The sequence below is a fragment of the Salmo trutta genome, chromosome 12 (assembly GCF_901001165.1).
Source record: "Salmo trutta chromosome 12, fSalTru1.1, whole genome shotgun sequence".
Taxonomy (NCBI): domain Eukaryota; kingdom Metazoa; phylum Chordata; class Actinopteri; order Salmoniformes; family Salmonidae; genus Salmo; species Salmo trutta.
Genome location: NC_042968.1, coordinates 65,069,074 through 65,089,693, shown reverse-complemented (window position 1 = coordinate 65,089,693; position 20,620 = coordinate 65,069,074). Strand labels below are relative to the sequence as shown.

The 20,620-nt window shown below is 44.4% G+C and overlaps 2 protein-coding genes across 6 annotated transcripts in view; one reads left to right on the top strand and one right to left on the bottom strand.

Annotated features, from left to right (window-relative positions):
* The window catches only part of LOC115203987 (syntaxin-binding protein 1-like), a 50,050-nt gene extending 45,454 nt beyond the window's left edge, over positions 1–4,596 (top strand). The window contains exons 19-20 of one of the 2 annotated variants that reach the window (XM_029769154.1): positions 1,479–1,640; positions 4,402–4,596. In XM_029769154.1, the coding sequence (XP_029625014.1) occupies positions 1,479–1,591 (113 nt within the window). In that variant the 3' untranslated portion in view covers positions 1,592–1,640; positions 4,402–4,596. The remainder of the gene's footprint in view (positions 1–1,478; positions 1,641–4,401) is intronic. The other variant, XM_029769155.1, reaches the window with a different exon arrangement.
* A 2,155-nt stretch (positions 4,597–6,751) lies between these two features.
* The window catches only part of akna (AT-hook transcription factor), a 32,611-nt gene continuing 18,742 nt past the window's right edge, over positions 6,752–20,620 (bottom strand). For 2 of the 4 annotated variants that reach the window (XM_029769150.1, XM_029769151.1), the window contains 8 exons: positions 19,675–19,825; positions 18,678–18,824; positions 18,327–18,475; positions 10,373–10,501; positions 9,833–9,952; positions 9,503–9,619; positions 9,222–9,399; positions 6,752–8,394 (listed from right to left, as the gene is read on the bottom strand). In XM_029769150.1, coding sequence (XP_029625010.1) covers positions 8,115–8,394; positions 9,222–9,399; positions 9,503–9,619; positions 9,833–9,952; positions 10,373–10,501; positions 18,327–18,475; positions 18,678–18,824; positions 19,675–19,825 — 1,271 coding nt within the window. In that variant the 3' untranslated portion in view covers positions 6,752–8,114. The remainder of the gene's footprint in view (positions 8,395–9,221; positions 9,400–9,502; positions 9,620–9,832; positions 9,953–10,372; positions 10,502–18,326; positions 18,476–18,677; positions 18,825–19,674; positions 19,826–20,620) is intronic. The other 2 variants (XM_029769152.1, XM_029769153.1) reach the window with 2 other exon arrangements.

Genomic DNA, 20,620 nt, shown 5'->3' with positions numbered 1-20,620 from the left:
GTTCTTGGGGTGATGAGAGGTGTTGGGTTTGCGCCAGACATAGCGATTTCCTTGATGGCCAAAAAGCTACATTTTAGTCTCATCTGACCAGAGTACTATCTTCCATATGTTTGGGGAGTCTCCCACATGCCTATTGGCGAACACCAAATGTGTTTTCTTATTTTTTTTCTTTAAGCAATGGCTCTTTCTGGCCACTCTTCTGTAAAGCCCAGCTCTGTGGAGTATACAGCTTAAAATGGTCCTATGGACAGATACTCCAATCTCCTCTGTGGAGCTTTGCAGCTCCTTCAGGGTTATCTTTGGTCTCTTTGTTGCCTCTCTGATTAATGCCCTCCTTGCCTGGTCTGTGAGTTTTGGTGGGCGGCTCTCTCTTGGGAGGTTTGTTGTGGTGCCATATTCTTTCAATTTTTTAATAATGGATTTAATGGTGCTCCGTGGGATGTTCAAAGTTTCTGATATGTTTTTATAACCCAACCCTGATCTGTACTTCTGCACAACTTTGTCCCTGACCTGTTTGGAGAGCTCCTTGGTCTTCATGGTGCCCCTTGCTTAGTGGTGTTGCAGACTCTGGGATCTTTCAGAACAGGTGTATATATACTGAGATCATGTGACAGATCATGTGACACTTAGATTGTACACAGGTGGACTTTATTTAACTAATTATGTGACTTCTGAAGGTAGTAATTGGTTGCACCAAATCTTATTTAGGAGCTTCATAGCAAAGGGGATGAATACATATGCACGTACCACTTTACCACTTTTCAGAATTTTTTGATACAAGTTATTTTTTCACTTCACCAGTTTGGACTATTTTGTGTATACCCATTACATGAAATCCAAATAAACATAAATTTAAATTACAGGTTGTAATGCAACAAAATAGGAAAAACACCAAGGGGGATGAATACTTTTGCAAGGCACTGTACTCACACCACGAATCCCAGTCAGTAAAGATTCTTGAAGAGTAAGCTTATGTCATGACCCTAGTTTGCCTGTTGAGGCAATCAACACTCATTCTGTTAGTGCTGGACTTACTTAAGGATCTAGCTGGAGGAAAACGTTATGTTTCTGATGAACACTTCTCTAAGATACCCCCTGTGATATGTGTAAACCCCTTTTGGGTGACGTGTGTTCCCTGTTTATTGAATGTTGTCTCTCTAGTCAGCCAGTCCTTGTCCTAAGGGAGTGTGTCTTGTCTGTTGTTTTTTGCTGTGCTATGCTTTTGCTTTTGGATTCAGTCTTGTTCTGTCTAAAACACTGTTGTCTTTGAATTGCAGCTACGCCCTGTCTTTTTCTGTGCGTCTGGGTTTCGTGTCCGTGTGTTTGCGTGTGGGCGCGTGTGTGAGTACTCACAGTATGTGGGTAGTGCTGTGCGGTGGCGTGTTTAACCCCTTCTTGTCGAGATGGCAGAGAAAGTGGCGTGGGGGGTGTGGCATGTGATGAGAATTGAGCGTGAAGCACCCTCTGTTCCTTCACAGGTTCCACCCACACCATCACCCCCATCAAATTCTTAACGGACCTGCAGCACCCTGACTTCCGAGAGTCCACTAGGGTGTCCTTTGAGGAGCCAGACGCAGGCTCAGACGAGTGAGACAGAAAGAGAGAGGGAGGGAGGGAGAGAGAAATCACACTCTGACAAAGTAAAGGCAGCCGCGCAAAGAAGCCCTTTCTGAATGCCCACAGCACAAGGGCTTTCTTTCCCTCCGTACTCCTCTTACTACATTCACTACTGCTTGAACTCCACCCCACCCTCAGGGATGGCCGTCTGACCCCTGGCTCACTGCATGGCCCAGTCACCTCAGGCTCCACCTCCTGCAGGCCAACACCCAATCACAGCGTAAGACAGTGTGATTGTTGACCCCCACAGCCAATAGTGATTGGCCTTGTCATGCTGACAGATAGAATGCGCATGTGTTGCAGTATCTATCTGCTGGGCCTTCAGGGTGTGAAGCCTATGTGGGCTGGCCATGCTACAGGCGTCCTGACCCCATCCCTGCTGCCCTCCCCCTCCTCCACCCCCACATCATCTCAACTGGGTGGATTAAATCGCCCCTGCTTCCCAGAATTGATCATTTGTTGGCGCAGATTTAATCTACCCTCGAGAATCATCTTTATTCCTTTATTATCACTGTCTAATTATTTTGGGAAATAACACCTCCAAGACAATCACCTTGATTTAATGGTTTCTTTCAGGATAGGTCCTTGAGTTGATGTTGGCTTTCAAGGAAGGATTGTCATTTTTTTTCGTAGATGTATTTTTTGCTCCCAATCTTTCAACTTCCTCCACCTCTCCTCCAACTCACTCTCTCTCGGTCCACCAGACATCACATGCATGCGTACATGGCCCAGGAGTCATCTGCAGAGAACACTAATGTTGGTCTCCACACCATTCGGTCAAAGAATAAACTTCAGCTCCCTACTGCTATTTGTGCTCGCTCGGACACAGTGCTTCTCTGCAGACACTGACACTGGGAATGTAGCGATGTTCACTCGATATGCTTTAGCACCTAGAAAAGATGCGACACTTCATAAAAAGCCTTCACGATTTCCCCCTCACTGTGTTCGCCATATAGCTCCATATTTTCCCTTTTGCGACACCATATGTGGCCCATACAGCATGGTCGACCAATAGTAGACCAATATGGGTTTTGGTACACAGAGACAGGATTCTAAAAGCACATAGTCTAGTTAAGGTATATTTTTCAAACACCAATATTAGCAATTACCGCATCACTGCCTATTTTGGGGATTTTGTCTAATTGCAAGTAAGGTGGCGATATTCTGCACAATTTGTTCAATTGCCACCTGAGTGAGTTTCCCAGAACACAACATTAAAGGGCATCCATCTCATTCTTGCTTATCTGCTAAAACCATATATTTTTCTAACAACTTTTGGTTTTATGGTTTTGGTATTTTTTTTGTAAGTATCAATCACCACATGCAGGATGGAGGCTTTACCATATACTGCCGTATTCAACCCGTCCTGAACGAAATGTCCATTGTTAATTTACTCAGACTGTTTGTTTCTGTTATTTGGTGTTTGGATATGATCCTACCCATGTAGTGGGTGTTGGGGAGTAACGTGGCTCACTGTGTTTCTGGCCAGAGCCCTGCAAAGCTGTGTGTTTCAGACGCTGAGAGACAGGAGAGAACCAGGCACCAGTCCAAAGTTGATCTGTGACTAGTGTTCACCTACACCCCACTCCACCCTCCCTTACACCCAGGATGCCTGCATCACCATGGTGACCCAACTTAAGATGGACTCGCCTCTTCCTCTCCTGTCTCTGCCTGTACCTATTGATGATGGGATAAACCAGCCCTCCTGATTGGCTGTCAATATCACATCTAGAAAGGCCTAACTGGCATGAGCAATCAGATATACTGAGCTTTAAATGAATTGTACCTAGCACAGATAAACCAAGCGTCTTCCTTGTTGAGCCAAAATAACAGAAACGTTCAGCTTTGCTTCAGAAACAAACAGATGAAGAATGACAATAATACTAATCCAACTGCTTAGTAGGTGTGGGGAGTAAATCAAAGCTTTGGTCCAGCGGTTCGCTTCATGATTGAAAGCCTTGGTTTGTCGAAGATGGAGGGTAAGCCATCAACACATTCAACGACTTGGTGACAAACTATATGGAGAAAGGTTTGGTTTACTCCAATCTTATACCTCCTGAGTTATACTGTGTCAAATGTGTCTTCAGCTATGAAAAAGTCACTCATTCATATTTTGGTGCTGCTGTTATGTTTAGCTTTTCATTTCACGTTTTTATTTACAAGCACAGGCACAATTACTTCCCTGATGTCATCCAATCAGAGAATGGCTGGACAGAAATCTGCTTTTGTCTTTACCTGATTTTTCATATTGCTATTAGACTGATGTTTGCATGCACTGCGATAAAAGCTTCTTAGATCACATGCAGACACTTACACCTGATTTGCTGCTCCCTCCTATAGCTGTGGTCACAGGGTTTCCACCACCAGTGCTTCGCAGCTCACAGAAGCCAGTTCTGTGACGTCAGTACATCACTGTCCAATCACAAGCGATCCAATTGCATGTGACGTACAATTTAGTGAATTGTTGGCGGGCACTAGATCACAATCACCAATCTTCATTGATTTTTTAAAACGTGTGAATAGCCCACACATCGCATTATAACCAATAATGATAACCAATACATTCTTTAAATGCTGGCTATTGACTAGGATTTCAAGTTTTTGGGTTGTATTTATGTTTATCCTATTTCCAACATTTTTTATTCTCAAGAATACAGTGCTTTCATCCAAGCATTCATAGCAAGAGCTGAAAACACATTTTCGTAGCGAGCGAACGGTTGGGAAACTCTAATAGCATGCTCTGTCTGTGTGCTTCCTCTGCTGCCTATCTGTCCACCTCTCTAGGATCGACCCACGTCTTCACCCCCACCGCCCTCCTGGAACAGCTCAAGACCATGAACAAACCAGACGAGGAACCGGCGAGCTAAAAATCGCCCAGCCCCATCCAGTCTTCTCACCTTAACCTCCCCCCAGTCACCTTCCCCAGATCCTACGTTCATTCTGTATGTATCTTGCTCGAGGGAAAAAAATAACTACAAACAAAAACAATGACAGCGTTAATTAACAAAATAAATGTTTAAACAGATCTAAATCATGTTGCAAGTATTCTCATATTTTACAATGGATGCAAATAACGGAAAGTATTTCAAAAAAGGTTTAAATATCAAGGCCATTTGAAACTGAAAGTTCCAAATGTAATATCGTATGCTATGAAACCTGCTAGAAAGTGTAAAAGGTAGAGGTTTTCTCTGTTTGTTCCCTGTTTATCTTCTTGGTGTGATTTTTATTGATAGTGGGTGGAGGAGAGATGCCTTACTATAGTTGGTTGGCACTAGGAAAGTCAATGCAGTAGAATCACATCACTCAACATGCAACATAACTCATCCCTGTCCTATCAGGGGGGAGAATTCTAGCTGGTCAAGATGTTTGTATCAGTAGCATGCCTGAACATTGTCCGTACTGTTACTGCATATCCTTTAGTGTGGCAATACCGTAACCAAGCAACTCGAGAAATCATTCAATCACAGTGCTGTCTTGTGAGTAAGACAGTGACAAACAGCTAGACTGACCCAGGGTCTGAGGATAGAGAGAAACGGGGCTGTGTAAATAGCTACAGAATGCTAGAAGCATCCCTCCTCCAGCCATAAGACTGTATTTACTCGCCACATCCTTTTCCTTTTTCTCTGGAGAGATTTCACGTTTTAGTGTCAAAAAGGCCATTGCTTGCAGATGTTTACAGAATAATCAAAGGGCCGCTTGTATTTCAGTGTTGTATCCTGTCACATTATACACTGAGTGCATAAAACATTAGGAACGACTTCCTAATTTTGAGTTGCACCCCTTTTGCCCTCAGAACAGCCTCAGTTCATCGGGACATGGACTCTACAAGGTATTGAAAGCGTTCCACAGGGATGCTGTCCCATGTTGACTCCAATGGTTCCCACAGTTGTGTCAAGTTGGCTGGATGCCCTTTTGGGTGGTGGACCATTCTTGATACACACAGGAAACAGTTGAGCTGAAAAAAATACCTGCAGCGTTGCAGTTCTTGACACTCAAACCGGTGTACCAGGCACCTACTACCATACCACATTCAAAAGCACTTAAATCTTCTGTCTTGCCCATTCACCCTCTGAATGGCACACATACACAATCCATGTCTCAAGCATTAAAAATCCTTCTTTAACCTGTCTCCTCCCCTTCATCTACACTGATTGAAGTGGATTTAACAGGTGACATCAATAAGGGATCATAGCTTTCACCTGGATTCACCGGTCATGGAAAAGAGCAGGTGTTCCTACTGTTTTGTACACTCAGTGTAAGTCATCATTGGTTAGTATCAAAATGTTTAACCGGGCCATGCACTGAGTAGTGTGTTGTGTATATGCCATACGTTGATGTTTTTAGTGTCTCACTGTTGACTGGTGATGTTTCTGACAGTGAAGTAGTAAAAGATTTCCTTTAAAAATAATGCGAATGTAAAGCCACGTGTGTCTGTGCTGTTTTATCTGTAGCTGTAGTGGTGAACTGGGAAAATAACTAATATCTATATTTTGTTTGTCTGTCCGTTAGTTTTTCTCTGCTGGTGCAATGTTAACTCTTCCAACGGCGAATGGCTTTGCAAAGAAAATGTAACACAAATATTTCAACGTTTTATATCTATTTTTAATTTCTCTTTCCTGGCCAAACAGGTTGTATATTGCACTATGCGTTTTCCGTGATGCAAACGCTTCATTTATTTTGAATTGTTTCCTATTATCAGTTGCTGTTTATAGCGTCTCTGTCTATTCAATTCATGTATATCAAAGTTATTTATCAGAGAGAAAAAAATCTGAATAAAAAAATGTAAGTCTGTCCTAAACCTGTTTAACTCATTGGGATTCTATGTCTGCGAGTGTTGAAGCATACTTCATGTGTACCAATGTACCAAGGCTGTCTAATAAATTGGCTTCCATTACAAGGAGAAAGACTCAGCACGTTCTTACCGTAGCTACATTGTAAGGTACTCTGTTGCAATTCTGCCGTTCTTCACCGTAGTGTATCTGTGCTGTATCTGTGAGTTAACCCTCTCATTTTCAGGCTCACAGTTCACATTGTGCAGTAAGACCCTGAAAACCTCTGGCCCCGTACACACCCAGGTTGTACGACTGATCTACAGCACATTTAGTCAGCCTTACTTACTAACAACTACTAGTTGTTTCACCATCAACATTTATTTGGCTTCAAAGCAAAAATATTTTTCTACAAAATATTAGCTTAAAAAAATCATTTGATATTCAATCATAGTACAAAAGATATCAGGATCTAGATATATATATTTTTTTAATCTGCATTTCCAAAATCCTAGAAATGTGTGTTTCTAAAGTCTTATTTTGTGTTCAACACAAACTCTAAGACATCTATAAAAATACGACCAGCACGACCAATTACTAAGGTTATTAACTCATTATTACACAAAATGATGAAGAATAAAATTGAAACAAACCGTTTAGAACAGGGATCATCAACTTGATTCAGCCGCGGGACGATTTATTTTTTGTTGAACGAACGGTCAGGGGGCCGGAACATAATTCCAAATCATTTGTAGACTGCAAACTGAAACATCATTTCAAATGGGACCACCCGCAGGCTGCCAGTTGGGGAACCCTGATTTAGAATCAATAAATTAGGGTAAAATGTGTTTCATCTCATCTGAAGATCCATAGCAGCAATTTAATTTCTTTGTCTCACATCCATTGTACAAATGTAACAAGACAAATATCCAAAACTAATTCCAGGTTTCATAGCAACCTAAACATGTGCAGATGTCCGTTATTTCCAAACGTAAATCATTAATATGCAGATTCTAGTGCATTTTATGAGTAAGAGATGAACGGCTACTGTTGTCCACTTAAGCTGCCAGATCCTCACAACTGTTGTTTCTATATGATACCTGAGATTGCAACATAGCCACTCCACCTTTCATCTAAAGCTATAACCTGTATTGTATAAAGTAACCTGTAGTAATCTGTACTGTATAAAGTAACCTGTAGTAATCTGTACTGTATAAAGTAACCTGTAGTAATCTGTACTGTATAAAGTAACCTGTAACCTGTAGTAACCTGTATAAAGTACAGTTTGTAGACCCTACTTTCCCATCAGTGCTGAGCCACTGGGTGATGATCAAATACTGATGTCAAGGGTCTGTAGTTCCTCACTCCCTGCAACCAAGAAACCTGCAGCTGAATGACTGGCTTGAGGCCCTAGTATCTGTACCCAGGCACTTGCTTCGTGTTACCCCAAATACCAAACTGTTATACTAAATGTTGAGTGTACAGTACAATAACTTCACATTTAGAGACGTCCATGTCAGTACAGAGTGGCTGGTCCAAAGACTTGCCAGGGTCATATTCACTAAACACCAAGCGGAAGAAAACAGACCAAAACGGGGAGGGACTACCAGTACCTGAACTTCTCCAATAAGAAACGCTTGTTCTCCTTTAAGTCGCAAAACATTTTGCTACGGTGTACACTAATGAATACAACCCCGGTGTGTGTGTGTGTGTGTCTGGTCTGGTCCATCAGTACATGCAGGACTGTGACAGCGCCTCCTGGTGGTGCAGTCCGGTGGCGATGGTGCGGGCCATGCGTCGGGAGGCCTCCCTCATCCCCCTGGCCGCCTCGATGGCATGGTTCAGAGAGCTGCTCAGAGAGCGCTGGTCAGCAGACAGGGAACGGCCAGCTCCACCTCTGACCTGCTCATGATGACCCCTAACCCCGGTGGCCACACCCCCACCCAGAGACACGTAGATGGGCTGGGGGTGGGATGGCGCTACATTCATCACAGGGCTGGAGTAGTACCTGCAGGGAACGAGCCAGGTAAATATAACAACAACAGCCCTTCTAACTACACTTACTACTCCTCTTAAAGCTGCAATATGCCACTTTTTGGGCGACCTGACCAAATTCACATAGACATGTGCGTTAAAGGTCTGTCGTCGAAAGCAAGTCGAAGATGCGGTATATCTGTTCTATGTGCGCTATTTCTATGCTTCCCGCTCTTAAGTTTCATTTTTGCGTCTTTTACTTCCGTTTTTGTAGACCAGCTTCAAACAGCTGAAGATACAATATTTTGTGTTATGGAAAATATATTTCACAGCGGTTTAGATGGTACAATGATTCTCTACACTATACATAAACTGAAATTAGGCCAACTATTAGAATTTTAGCAGCCAGGAAAAGGCGGAGCAATTTCTGCATATTGCACCTTTTAATACATAGGGGAAGAAAGTGGGATTTTAAACAATGCTAAAATCATGACACACACTTATTTGTGATTCAAATACTCACAGTAATAAAATAATTAGATGATTTATGCAAATATAACCACCTACATCTTCAAGTCAGGATTTTGGCCAAATATGAACTCCTGCACCATGTCTGCTGTGTTTTGCATCATATCATACCAGCTGTATTTCTGTATTTTGAAAGTTATATATCTTGAAAACTTGATTGCTGACATTCAAAACATTTTGGGACTATATCAACAATCGACTAATGAAACAAATACCAAAAGATCGTGTGTCTCAGCGCTGAGATTTCATTAGGGTTGGCAACAGATGGGGTTGTAGCGAAATGACCTAATGGCCACTTCATGTCCAGACAGAGAGAGAGAGCAGGGTACTCACAGAACTGGCGGGCACACTGGCACACACTGGACCAGTGGCACACTGCCCAGCACAGGAGGGGGCGGCGCTGCAAAGAACACGCCTCTCACATCTCCGTGGGGGGAGCTCATTGGCCAGCTGCCTCTGTGGGCGGGACCTGAGTCTCTCTCTGTCCTTCGGTCTGCGAATAAAAAAAAATCTGCACACGTTTGTTGTCAATTAAAATGGCAAAGCAATACAGCACAACATAAAACAGGAAGTAAATGGCAGTAGATGGTAACTTGGACATGTCTGTTGCTCACCGTGTTTCGTGCTTGTGCTCCGGTACGTCTGAGACCTTCCACACATAGGACAGTGACGAGAATGAAGACCCGTGTGACTGTGGATAGGCTCAGTGTCACCACCACCCCCCTCTAGTGCTGTCAGTCAGAAGAAAAGAGAAAGAAGAATAAAGACTTAGCAGAAAGGAGTGGAGACGGCACAGGATGGACTGTCACTGTGACACACAAACCACCATTACACCACAGACTGTGGATGTGTTCCAAATGGCACCCTATTCCCTATGTAGTGTAATACTCTTGACCAGACCCTATGCGTAGTACACTATTGTGAATAGGGAAAGAAGCTCTTACGTGTGGAGTGTCCATGGCTGTGTGTCTGTGGGGAACATTGTGGACACACAGGGGCCTGCCTCCCTCTACAGTCAGGTTCATCACCACCGTCTCCACCTACAGACATACTGACATGCTGCCCTGCAATCACAATACAGATAAATCACGATTAATCGCAAAATCTGAAATTGCTGATATTGAGCTGTAATTTAATATTTTGTATACAGAAAGCATTACAAGAATATTGAAGTCTTGATTTTTTCCAAAATAGCGGTAAGAAAAAAGCCGGTAAATTGATAAAGCACACCTTCTTTAAGCTCAACGTCAACACAGTTTTACATGGTATTGTTGTTTTTAGCTGTATAGATGATGTATTTGGGATGTTTTCAGTGTATTTTGAACGCTTTTAGACAATGCGATTAATTACAATAAAAAAATGTGTACTAATATTACCAAAAATGTACTTGAGTTAACTGATTAACTCTGACAGCCCTAAAATACTATTTTTTACGTTTATATCAGCGTGTAGCATACTGTATATAAAACAGAAGTCTTTCCTACTTGTGTGGGCTCCGCTGTTCCTGACGGTTTCTGCTCTGCCACGGCTGCCTCCCCACGTTGCAGGGGACACTGGGATACGCCTGGAGAACCGAAGTCTGGGTGTGGACTGGAAATGCTCCGAATCTGTCGCTGAAGGATAAAACAAACTAAATCCCCCCCAAAATTCTGATAGCTTATACTTAGGGTACCCAGAAAACATAGCATTCTAGTAAATGAAGAATGAAAGCTATTGTATTGTGAAGTGGATTTTGAAGTGTATGTACAGTGGGTTTCATAAGTACTCACACCCCTTGGATTTCTTCACATTTTATTGTGTTACAAAGTGGGATCAAAATTGATTTTAATTGTCATTTTTATTGTCAACGATCTACACAAATGAAACACTAATATATTAGATATATACTACATTGAGTATACCAAAAACTAGGAACACCATCCTAATATTGAATTGGTCTATAAGAGCTTTGCACACCTGGATTGTGCAATATTTGTCCATTATTCTTTTCAAAATTCTTCAAGCTCTGTCAAGATGTTGGGGGTCATGGCTAGAAAGCCATTTTCAAGTCTTGCCATAGATTTCCAAGCACATTTAAGTCAAAACTGTAACTGTTTCTTTTTATCCTGAAAAACTCCCCAGTCTTTGCCGATGGAAAGCATATCCATACCATGATGCAGCCACCACCATGCTTGAAAATGAAGAGGCAGTGTGTTGTGTTGGATTCGCCCCAAACATAAGGCTTTGCATTTAGGCCAAAACATTTATGCCTTTGCCATGTCTTCTTGCGGTATCATTTTTGTGCCTTGTTGCATACAAGATGCATGTTTTGAAATATGTTTATTTGCATTCTTCTTTTCACTCCCACTGTCATTTAGGTCAGTTTTGCAGAGTAACTACAATGTTGTTGATCAATCCTTTTTGTTTTCTCCCATCACGTCCATTCAACTCTGTAGTTGTTTTAAAACCACCAATGGTCTAATGGTGACATCGCTGAGCAGTTTCCTTCCTGTCCTGCAGCTCAGTTCAAAAGGATGACTGTATTATTATTATTATTATTAACTTGACCAGGCTTAATTAAAGACATATTCAATGTCTGATTTGTTATTGTTACCCATCTACCAATCACTGCCCTTCTTTAAGAGGCTTTTGAAAACCTCACTGGTCTTTGTAGTTGAATCTGGGCTTGAAATTCAATACTTGACTGAGGGACCTTACAGATGTTGTATATGTATGAGGGACAGAGGAAGGGATAGTCATAAAATAAATCATGTCAATCCCTATTATTTCACGCAGACTGAGTCCATGTAACTTCGTATGCGATGTGTTGAGCCAAATTGTACTCCTGAACTAATTTAGGCATACCTGAACAAAGGGGTGAATACTTAAGCGACAACTATATTTTAGTGATTTCATTGTTTGTAATTTGTAAACATTTACAGTATTTTCTTTTCCCTTTGACAGAGTAGTTTGTGTAGATCAATGGCAAAAGAAAATCTCAATTTAATCAATTTCAATCCCACTTTGTAATGCACCAAAATCCAAGAGGGGCTGAATAATTATGATACCCTCTGTATGTACTGTGTAATGCAGCATACATGAGGCTCAAATCAAACTTTATTTGTCACATGCGCCAAATACAACAAGTGTAGACTTTACTGTGAAATGTGTACTCACGAGCCCTTTCCCAACAATGCAGTTAAAAAGTAAAGAAATTGAATAATTGCAAATTAGGGAAAAAAAGTTAGTAACACAAAATAACAATAACGAGGCTATAAACAAGGTGTACCGGTACCGAGTCAATGTGCGAGGTAGTTGAGGAAATATGTACATGTATGTTGGTGTAGAAGTATTACCCAATCAGGATAGATAATAAAAAGAGCTGCAGCAGCGTATGTGAAGAGTGTTATAGTGTGTCTATGTGTGTGTGGCGTCAATATGCATGTGGGTGAGCGTATGTAGTGTGTGTGTGTGTGTGTGTTGGAGTTTCAGTGTGGTGTGTGTGAGGGTAGAGTCCAGTGAAAGAAAGTCAGTGAAAAATAAAAGGGGGGGGGGGGGGGGTCGATGTAAATATTCCTGTCGGCCATTTGATGAATTGTACAGCAGACATATAGCTTGGGGGTAGAAGCTGTTCATGAGCCTTTTGGTCCCAGACTTGGCGCGCCGGTACCGCTTGCTGTGCGGTAGCAGAGAGAACAGTCTATGACTTGGGTGGCTGGAGTCTTTGACCATTTTTAGGGCCTTCAAGTTTCAAGTTTTAATGTCACGTGCACAAGTACAGTGAAATGACTTTCTTGCAAACTCAAAACCCCACAATGCAATAATCAATAACAATGTATTACTAGAAAAACAACAAGAGAAATAAGAAGAAATATGAAGAACACAATAAGTAAGTAAGTTAAAATACTACATACAGGGTCAGTTCAATACCGTATTTACAATGTGCATGGATACTGGAGTGATGGAGGTAGATATGTGACTAGGCAACAGGATATAAGATAAACAGAGTAGCAACAGCTTGTATGTGAGCGGATGTGTGTGTGTGTGTGTGTGTGTAGAGTCAGTGTAAATGTCTGTGCATATTATATGTGAGTGAGCAGATGATGGAGTGAGTGTTTGTGTTAGTGTGTAGGGCCCTGTGAGTGAGCAGATGATGGAGTGAGTGTGTGTGTTAGTGTGTGTTAGTGTGTAGGGCCCTGTGAGTGAGCAGATGATGGAGTGAGTGTGTGTGTTAGTGTGTGTTAGTGTGTAGGGCCCTGTGAGTGAGCAGATGATGGAGTGAGTGTGTGTGTTAGTGTGTAGGGCCCTGTGAGTGAGCAGATGATGGAGTGAGTGTGTGTGTTAGTGTGTGTTAGTGTGTAGGGCCCTGTGAGTGAGCAGATGATGGAGTGAGTGTGTGTGTTAGTGTGTGTTAGTGTGTAGGGCCCTGTGAGTGAGCAGATGATGGAGTGAGTGTGTGTGTTAGTGTGTGTTAGTGTGTAGGGCCCTGTGAGTGAGCAGATGATGGAGTGAGTGTGTGTGTTAGTGTGTGTTAGTGTGTAGGGCCCTGTGAGTGAGCAGATGATGGAGTGAGTGTGTGTGTTAGTGTGTGTTAGTGTGTAGGGCCCTGTGAGTGAGCAGATGATGGAGTGAGTGTGTGTGTTAGTGTGTGTTAGTGTGTAGGGCCCTGTGAGTGAGCAGATGATGGAGTGAGTGTGTGTGTTAGTGTGTGTTAGTGTGTAGGGCCCTGTGAGTGAGCAGATGATGGAGTGAGTGTGTGTGTTAGTGTGTGTTAGTGTGTAGGGCCCTGTGAGTGAGCAGATGATGGAGTGAGTGTGTGTGTTAGTGTGTAGGGCCCTGTGAGTGAGCAGATGATGGAGTGAGTGTGTGTGTTAGTGTGTAGGGCCCTGTGAGTGAGCAGATGATGGAGTGAGTGTGTGTGTTAGTGTGTAGGGCCCTGTGAGTGAGCAGATGATGGAGTGAGTGTGTGTGTTAGTGTGTGTTAGTGTATAGGGCCCTGTGAGTGAGCATAGAGAGTGGGGGAAAAATAAATAAAAAGGCAAATAAAAGGTACAAGGATAACTCAGATAGTCCGTGTAGCTATTTTGTTAACTATTTATCAGTCTTATTGCTTGGGGATAGAAGCTGTTCAAGAGCCTGCTGGTGTCAGACAACGCACCAGTAACGCTTGCCGTGCGGAAGCAGAGAGAATAGTCTATGGCTTGGGTGGTTAGAGTCTAATGATTTTACGGGCCTTCCTTCCACGCCGCCTGATATACATGTCCTGGATAGGAGGGAGATCAGCCCCAGTGATGTACTGGCCTACCTAGAGTTACCAGCCTCAGAAAGTGCAGCCCAAATAAATGCTTCACAGAGTTCAAGTAACAGACACATCTCAACAACAACTGTTCAGAGGAGACTGCGTGAATCAGGCCTTCATGGTTGAATTGCTGCAAAGAAACCACTACTAAAGGACACCAATAATATAAAGAGACTTGCTAAGAAACACAAGCAATGGACATTAGAAAGGTGAAAATTAGACCAAGATTTTTTGTTCCAACCGCCGTGTCTTTGTGAGATGCGGTGTGGGTGAACGGATGATCTCAGCATGTGTGGTTCCCACCGTGAAGCATGGAGGAGGAGGTGTGATGGTGCTTTGCTGGTGACACTGTCTGTGATTTATTTAGAATTCAAGGCACACTTAACCAGCATGGCTACCACAGCATTCTGCAGCGACACACCATCCCATCTGGTTTGGGCTTAGTGGGACTATCATTTGTTTTTCAACAGGACAATGACCCAACACACCTCCAGGTTGTGTAAGGGCTATTTGACCAAGAAGGAGAGTGATGGAGTGCTGCATCAGATGACCTGGCCTCCACAATCCCCTGACCTCAACCAAATTGAGATGGTTTCAGATGAATCGGACCGCAGAGTGAAGGAAAAGCAGCCAAGTGTTCAGCATAGGTGGGAACTCCTTCAAGACTGTTGGAAAAGCATTTCATGCTTTGCCAAGAGTGTACAAAGCTGTCATCAAGGCAAAGTGTGGCTATTTGAAGAACATCAAATATAAGACATATTTTGATTTGTTTAACACTTTTTTTGGTTACTACATGATTCCATATGTGTTATTTCATAGTTTTGATGTCTTCACTATTATTCTACAATGTAGAAAATAGTAAAAAATAAAGAAAAACCCTTGAATGAGTAGGTGTTCTAAAACTTTTGACCGGCAGTTAAATTGAGCTCATCTGGTAGGCTCGTGTCACTGGGCAGCTCACGGCTGTGCTTCCCTTTGTAGTCTGTAAAGGTTTGCAAGCCCTGCCACATTCGATGAGCGTCGGAGACGGTGTAGCACCTTTCAATCTTAGTCTTGTTGATCAGTCCTGTTGATTCATGTCACGTCCTGACCATAGAAAGCTTTTATTTTTCTATGGTAGATTAGGTCAGGGCGTGACAGAGGGTTTTGTCTAGTTTATTTATTATTTTGAGTAAGTGTATGTTGCACCTCTTCGTCAAGGTTTGTTGTTTTGTTTATTCTTTTATTTGTATGTATTGCATCGTTTCGATACACACGCTGCGCCTTGTTCCCATTCTTCAGACAGCCGTGACAGAATCTCCCACCACCAACGGACCAAGCAGCGTGGTCAGGAGGACTGGACCTGGGAGGAAATCCTGGATGGGACAGCTCCCTGGACAAGGCCCGGGGAGTATCACCGTCCAAAGGAGGAGATTGAAGCAGCGAGAGCAGAACGGCGATATTACGAGGCGTTATACCATCAAGGCAAGCAGGCGGAGACAATACGAGGAACTAGCACGGCAACGACGGAAGCCCGAGAGGCAGCTCCAAAAATAAAATTGGGGGGGGGGGGGGGCACACGGGGAGTTTGGTGGAGTCAGGTTTGGGACCTGAGCCAACTCCTCGTGCTTACCGTGGAGAGCTGAGGGGTGAATCAGAGCCAGTCAGGGAGACGAGTGAGGAACTCGACGCAAGATTCCGGAAAGAGGTGTTAGCATTGAGAGCGCTGCAGAGCGGGCGTGCTGAGGAACGTGACACCAGTCCGGTGTCATATGCACCAGTTTCACGCATCTGGCCTTCAGTGCGCCTCCCCAGTCTGGTACATCCTGTGTCTCCTCCACGCACTCGCTTGAGGGAGCGTGTGACCTGTCAGGCACCATGTTTTGCGGTGATACGCACGGTGTCTCCAGTGCGCATTCACAGCCCAGTGCGTCCTGTGCCAGTGCCCCGCACTTGCCGGGCTAAAGTGAGCATCCAGCCAGGACGGATTGTGCCAGCCCTACGCTCCAGACCTCCAGTGCGCCTCCACAGCCCAGTACGCCCTGTGCCTGCTCCCCGTACTCACCCTGAGGTGTGTGTTACCAGTCTGGCGCCACCTGTGCCAGCCCCACGCATCAGGCCTCCAGTGCGCCTGCCCAGTCCGGTGTGTCCTGTTCCTGCTCCACGCACTCGCCCTGAGGTGCGTGTTACCAGTCTGGCGCCACCTGTGCCAGGCCCACGCATCAGGCCTCCAGTGCGCATTCCCAGTCCGGAGCTTCCGGCGACAGTTCCCAGTCCGGAGCTTCCGGCGACAGTTCCCAGTCCGGAACCTCCTGAGACGGCCCGCAGTCCGGAACCTCCTGAGACGGCCCGCAGTCCGGAGCCTCCAGCGACGTCCCCCAGTCCGGAGCCTCCAGCGACGTCCCCCAGTCCGGAGCCTCCAGCGACGTCCCCCAGTCCGGAGCCTCCAGCGACATCCCCCAGTCCGGAGTCTCCAGCGACGTCCCCCAGTCCGGAGTCTCCAGTGGCGGTCTGCAGTCCGGAGTCTCCAGTGGCGGTCTGCAGTCCGGAGTCTCCAGCGGCGGTCTGCAGTCCGGAGTCTCCAGCGGCGGTCTGCAGTCCGGAGTCTCCAGCGGCGGTCTGCAGTCCAGAGTCTCCAGTGGCGGTCTGCAGTTCAGAGCCTCCGGCGATGATCCACAGTCTGGTTACACGAAAGCGGAGGGATCAGCTAGCGGAGCGGGGGCAACGCCCTGAACCGGAGCCGCCTCCTATGCTGGCGGATAAGCAGGATGTGAGGGTTCTTCGTCCCGCACCAGAACCGCCTCCGATGCAGGAGGATCCGCGGGATGTGAAGGTTCTTCGTCCTGCACCAGAGCCGCCACCGACATTAGACACCCACCCTAACCCTCCCTGTTTTTATTTGTTGTTTGGGGTTGTGCGTTCGGAGTCCGCACCTTTGGGGGGAGTACTTTCACGTCCTGACCATAGAAAGCTTATTTTTCTATGGTAGAGTAGGTCAGGGCGTGACAGAGGGTTTTGCCTAGTTTCTTTATGTCTATGTTGGTTCTAGTTTCTTTTTTCTATGTTGGGGGTTTTGTCTAGTTTATGTATTTCTATGCGGGATTCTACTTGTTGTATTTCTATGTTGTTTTTGGGGGGATGATCTCCAATTAGAGGCAGCTGGTCATCGTTGTCTCTAATTGGGGATCATATTTAAGTGGTTGTTTTTCCCACCTGGGTTTGTGGGAGATTATTTTGAGTAAGTGTATTTTGCACCTCTTTGTCACGGTTTGTTTTGTTTATTCGGTTATTTGTATGTATTGCATAGTTTCACAGTTATAATAAAATGTGGAACGATACACACGCTGCGCCTTGGTCCCATTCTTCAGACGAACGTGACAATTCAATCTTAGTTATGGTCAGATTTGCCAAACAGAGGGCGAGAGAGAGCGTTGTATGAGTCCCTGTGTGTGGAGTAAAGGTAACCAAAGTTTTTTCACCTCTAGTTGCACAGGTGACATGCTGGTAGAAATTTGGTCAAACCTGGAGACTTCCTTAATATTAGAGATCATGCACTAGCTGTTGTTAACAAAGAGACATACACCCCCTCCCCTGAGCTTTCCCGACGCTGCCGTTCTGTCCTGCCGATGTATAGAAAAACCAGCTAGATTAATATTTTCCATGTCCTTGTTCAGCCACGACTAGGGGAAACATAGGGTATTACTGTTCTTCAGATCACGTTGATAGGATAGTCTCGAACGGAACTCGTCCAGTTTATTCTCCAGTGATTGCACGTTCGACAATAGAACGGAAGGCAGAGGCGGTTTATCCACTCTCCAACGTAGTCTTGTCAGGAATCCCGCACGACGGCGTCTATAGTGCCGCCTCCTCCTCCTCTGAGTGTCGGAGATTTGGGCCAGGCCCAGGATAATAAAAATGTCCTTCGCTACCGACTCACTTAAGTAGAAGTCCTCATCCAAAATCGAGAATAGTGATAGCTGTTCTGATGTCTAGAAGCTCATTTTGGTCATAGGAAACAATGGAGAAAACATTATGTACAACATATTTCCAACTTTTGACCAGGGTCCATAAGGGCTCTGTTCAAAAATAGTGCAATATTTAGGGAATAGGGTACCATTTGGGACGCAACGTTTATATATGCTGCAAAAAAACCTCTGAATTACAGTCAGCCCATAACTCACTGATGTCCAGCTCAGGTCTCTGTCTGGGTACAGAGGCTGATCTTCTAGGAGTCAACCTGGGAGACCTCTCCTCCACCTGCTGCTCCTCACCCCACCTCCTGTCCTCCCTGCTCTCCTCTCTACCACCATCCCCCCTTCGCTGAGCAGACCTGAGAGAGTAGAGAAATCAAAAGGAACATTACCAAGCAGAAACGCTGAAAGACAATGAGACCCTATTCCCTACATAGTGCACTACTTTTGACCAGAGCCCTATGGGGCCAGTAAAAATGGCAATAAACCTGTTTCAACAGTAACAAAAGTCTGATGAGATCTCCCTTAAAAAAAGTAACAAGGTAAAAAAAAAAGGCCAACCTGTTACGAGGTGTTGAGCTGAGAGGGTGTGTGTGGTCATCCTGGGCTGATGGGGGAGCTCTAACAGGACTGGGAGGGTGTCTCAGACTGCCCTCTAGTCGCTCCTTTAGTCTGCCCACCTCCGCCTGCAGGGACTGGATGGCCTCACTGGGGGAAAGACACAGAAACACACACACACAAGAGAATGAGTACAGAGAGAAGTGTTGATATTTTCTACCTCAATGTTATAGAGTAGACACTGCCATTTCAACTCCATTGGTAACTGTACTGTTACTTGTTCCAAATATTGTAGTTGGTAATATTGTAGTAATATCACAGCACGTCTGTTATAGGTGTTAAAATGTACAATTGACCCAGCCAATCGAATCAATGTGACATTCCAAACCATACACAATCTTTTTCTAAACTCATTCCTGTAATGCGAGTCAATAAATAGGGCCCACTCATGCAGTGTCACACCATGCAAGAGTCATCACTGGGTACAGTATGTACCTCCTGAGTCTCCACATTTACCAGCTTCCATGTCTGTAACGAAATCAAATCATACAGAATGTAAAAATGACTCAGGGTGACTGGAATTACCTGACCCAGGGAGACATACACATTAGAAACACACTGACACCTGCCAATAAAACACTGCGGGATCCAGAGCTAGATTTTTCAAATAAATATGAATGATATAATAAAGACATGGCTCTGGTAGGATCCAATGCCAGAACCTCACTTCCCAGATAAAAGATAGACACCAGCCAGTCAACACCCTCAGCATAAAAGGAAATCAAATATCAAACGTCTAACAATCCCCCCCTCCTAGCTTCTACTGGGAGTTGCCAGAAGAAAATGCCTTGGAGCTGAGCTGGTATTTTTGCTGCAGTGAAGCAGCCCTCTTCTCCTCCCAGCCAATACTTTCCAAAGAGACTCATAAATCTGTGCTTGTTTGTGTCACTATCGCCATGGGAGCAGTTGTGTAGAGAGAGAGAGAGAGAGAGAGACTCACTTGCGGTTGGTCAGCTGACCAGAGCTCAGGGCTCGGATGGGATCGCCATGGTGATAGGGTGCAGTGGGGGATGGGCTTGGCTGGTAGCGATGCTGGGTCGTTCGGGTGGAACGGTCACTACGTCCCTCGTCCTCCCCTGACGCAGAGTGGACTTAGGATAGGAGGAGGAATTAAAGAGGAGAGAGGGGTTTAAAACAGAAGGCAGGGGAGAGGTGGAGATTCAAATGAACTGAAACGGGGAAAGAAACATAGCCAAACTGCTAATAGCTGCTTCCTCTCAGGAGGGTACACGTTTCTGGCACAGAGTAGACTGTGTACCAGGGTTTCCGGTATGAAAACTTGGCGCCCGACATTTCACCGGCAGCATTTTAAATGTACCGGACACGTGAGAAATGTACCGGAATCATATGCATCGGGTGCGTAACCTGATTAGGGCGTCGAACCCACGCTGCTCAGAATGACAGAAATCACATTTCGATTATGGTAATTAATCTTAACAGAACATGCAAGTCGAGGATGCAACGCCGCGTGTCCTTACAGCTCACATTGAAGATGTTAGAATAACTGTCCACATTTACTTTTCCTCAGCCAACAAGACGAGTAACGAACAGCTGAATCACTAGCCTTTGCAGGAGGAGCGTGAGTTTTTAAAGTTTGGGGAAGTACATTTTCACCATAGAAAATGCACCTTTATAATAAATCATGCCATTCGTCATCGCATTTGCAGACTTATGTAAAATGGCTTACTGTTCGTAATGTGATGAGTAGATTGGATAGTCATAATTCAAGCTAATAATATAACTTAAATCACTGTTTGTAAAAAAAGACCGCTGAAGGCGAATAGTGTAGAGGCTTGGGCTACAGGCTATATCTTCTTTCTTTGCACGGGAAAAACACATTTCATGCCATTCTACTACACTTTAAATGACTGGAGACATTAGTAGAA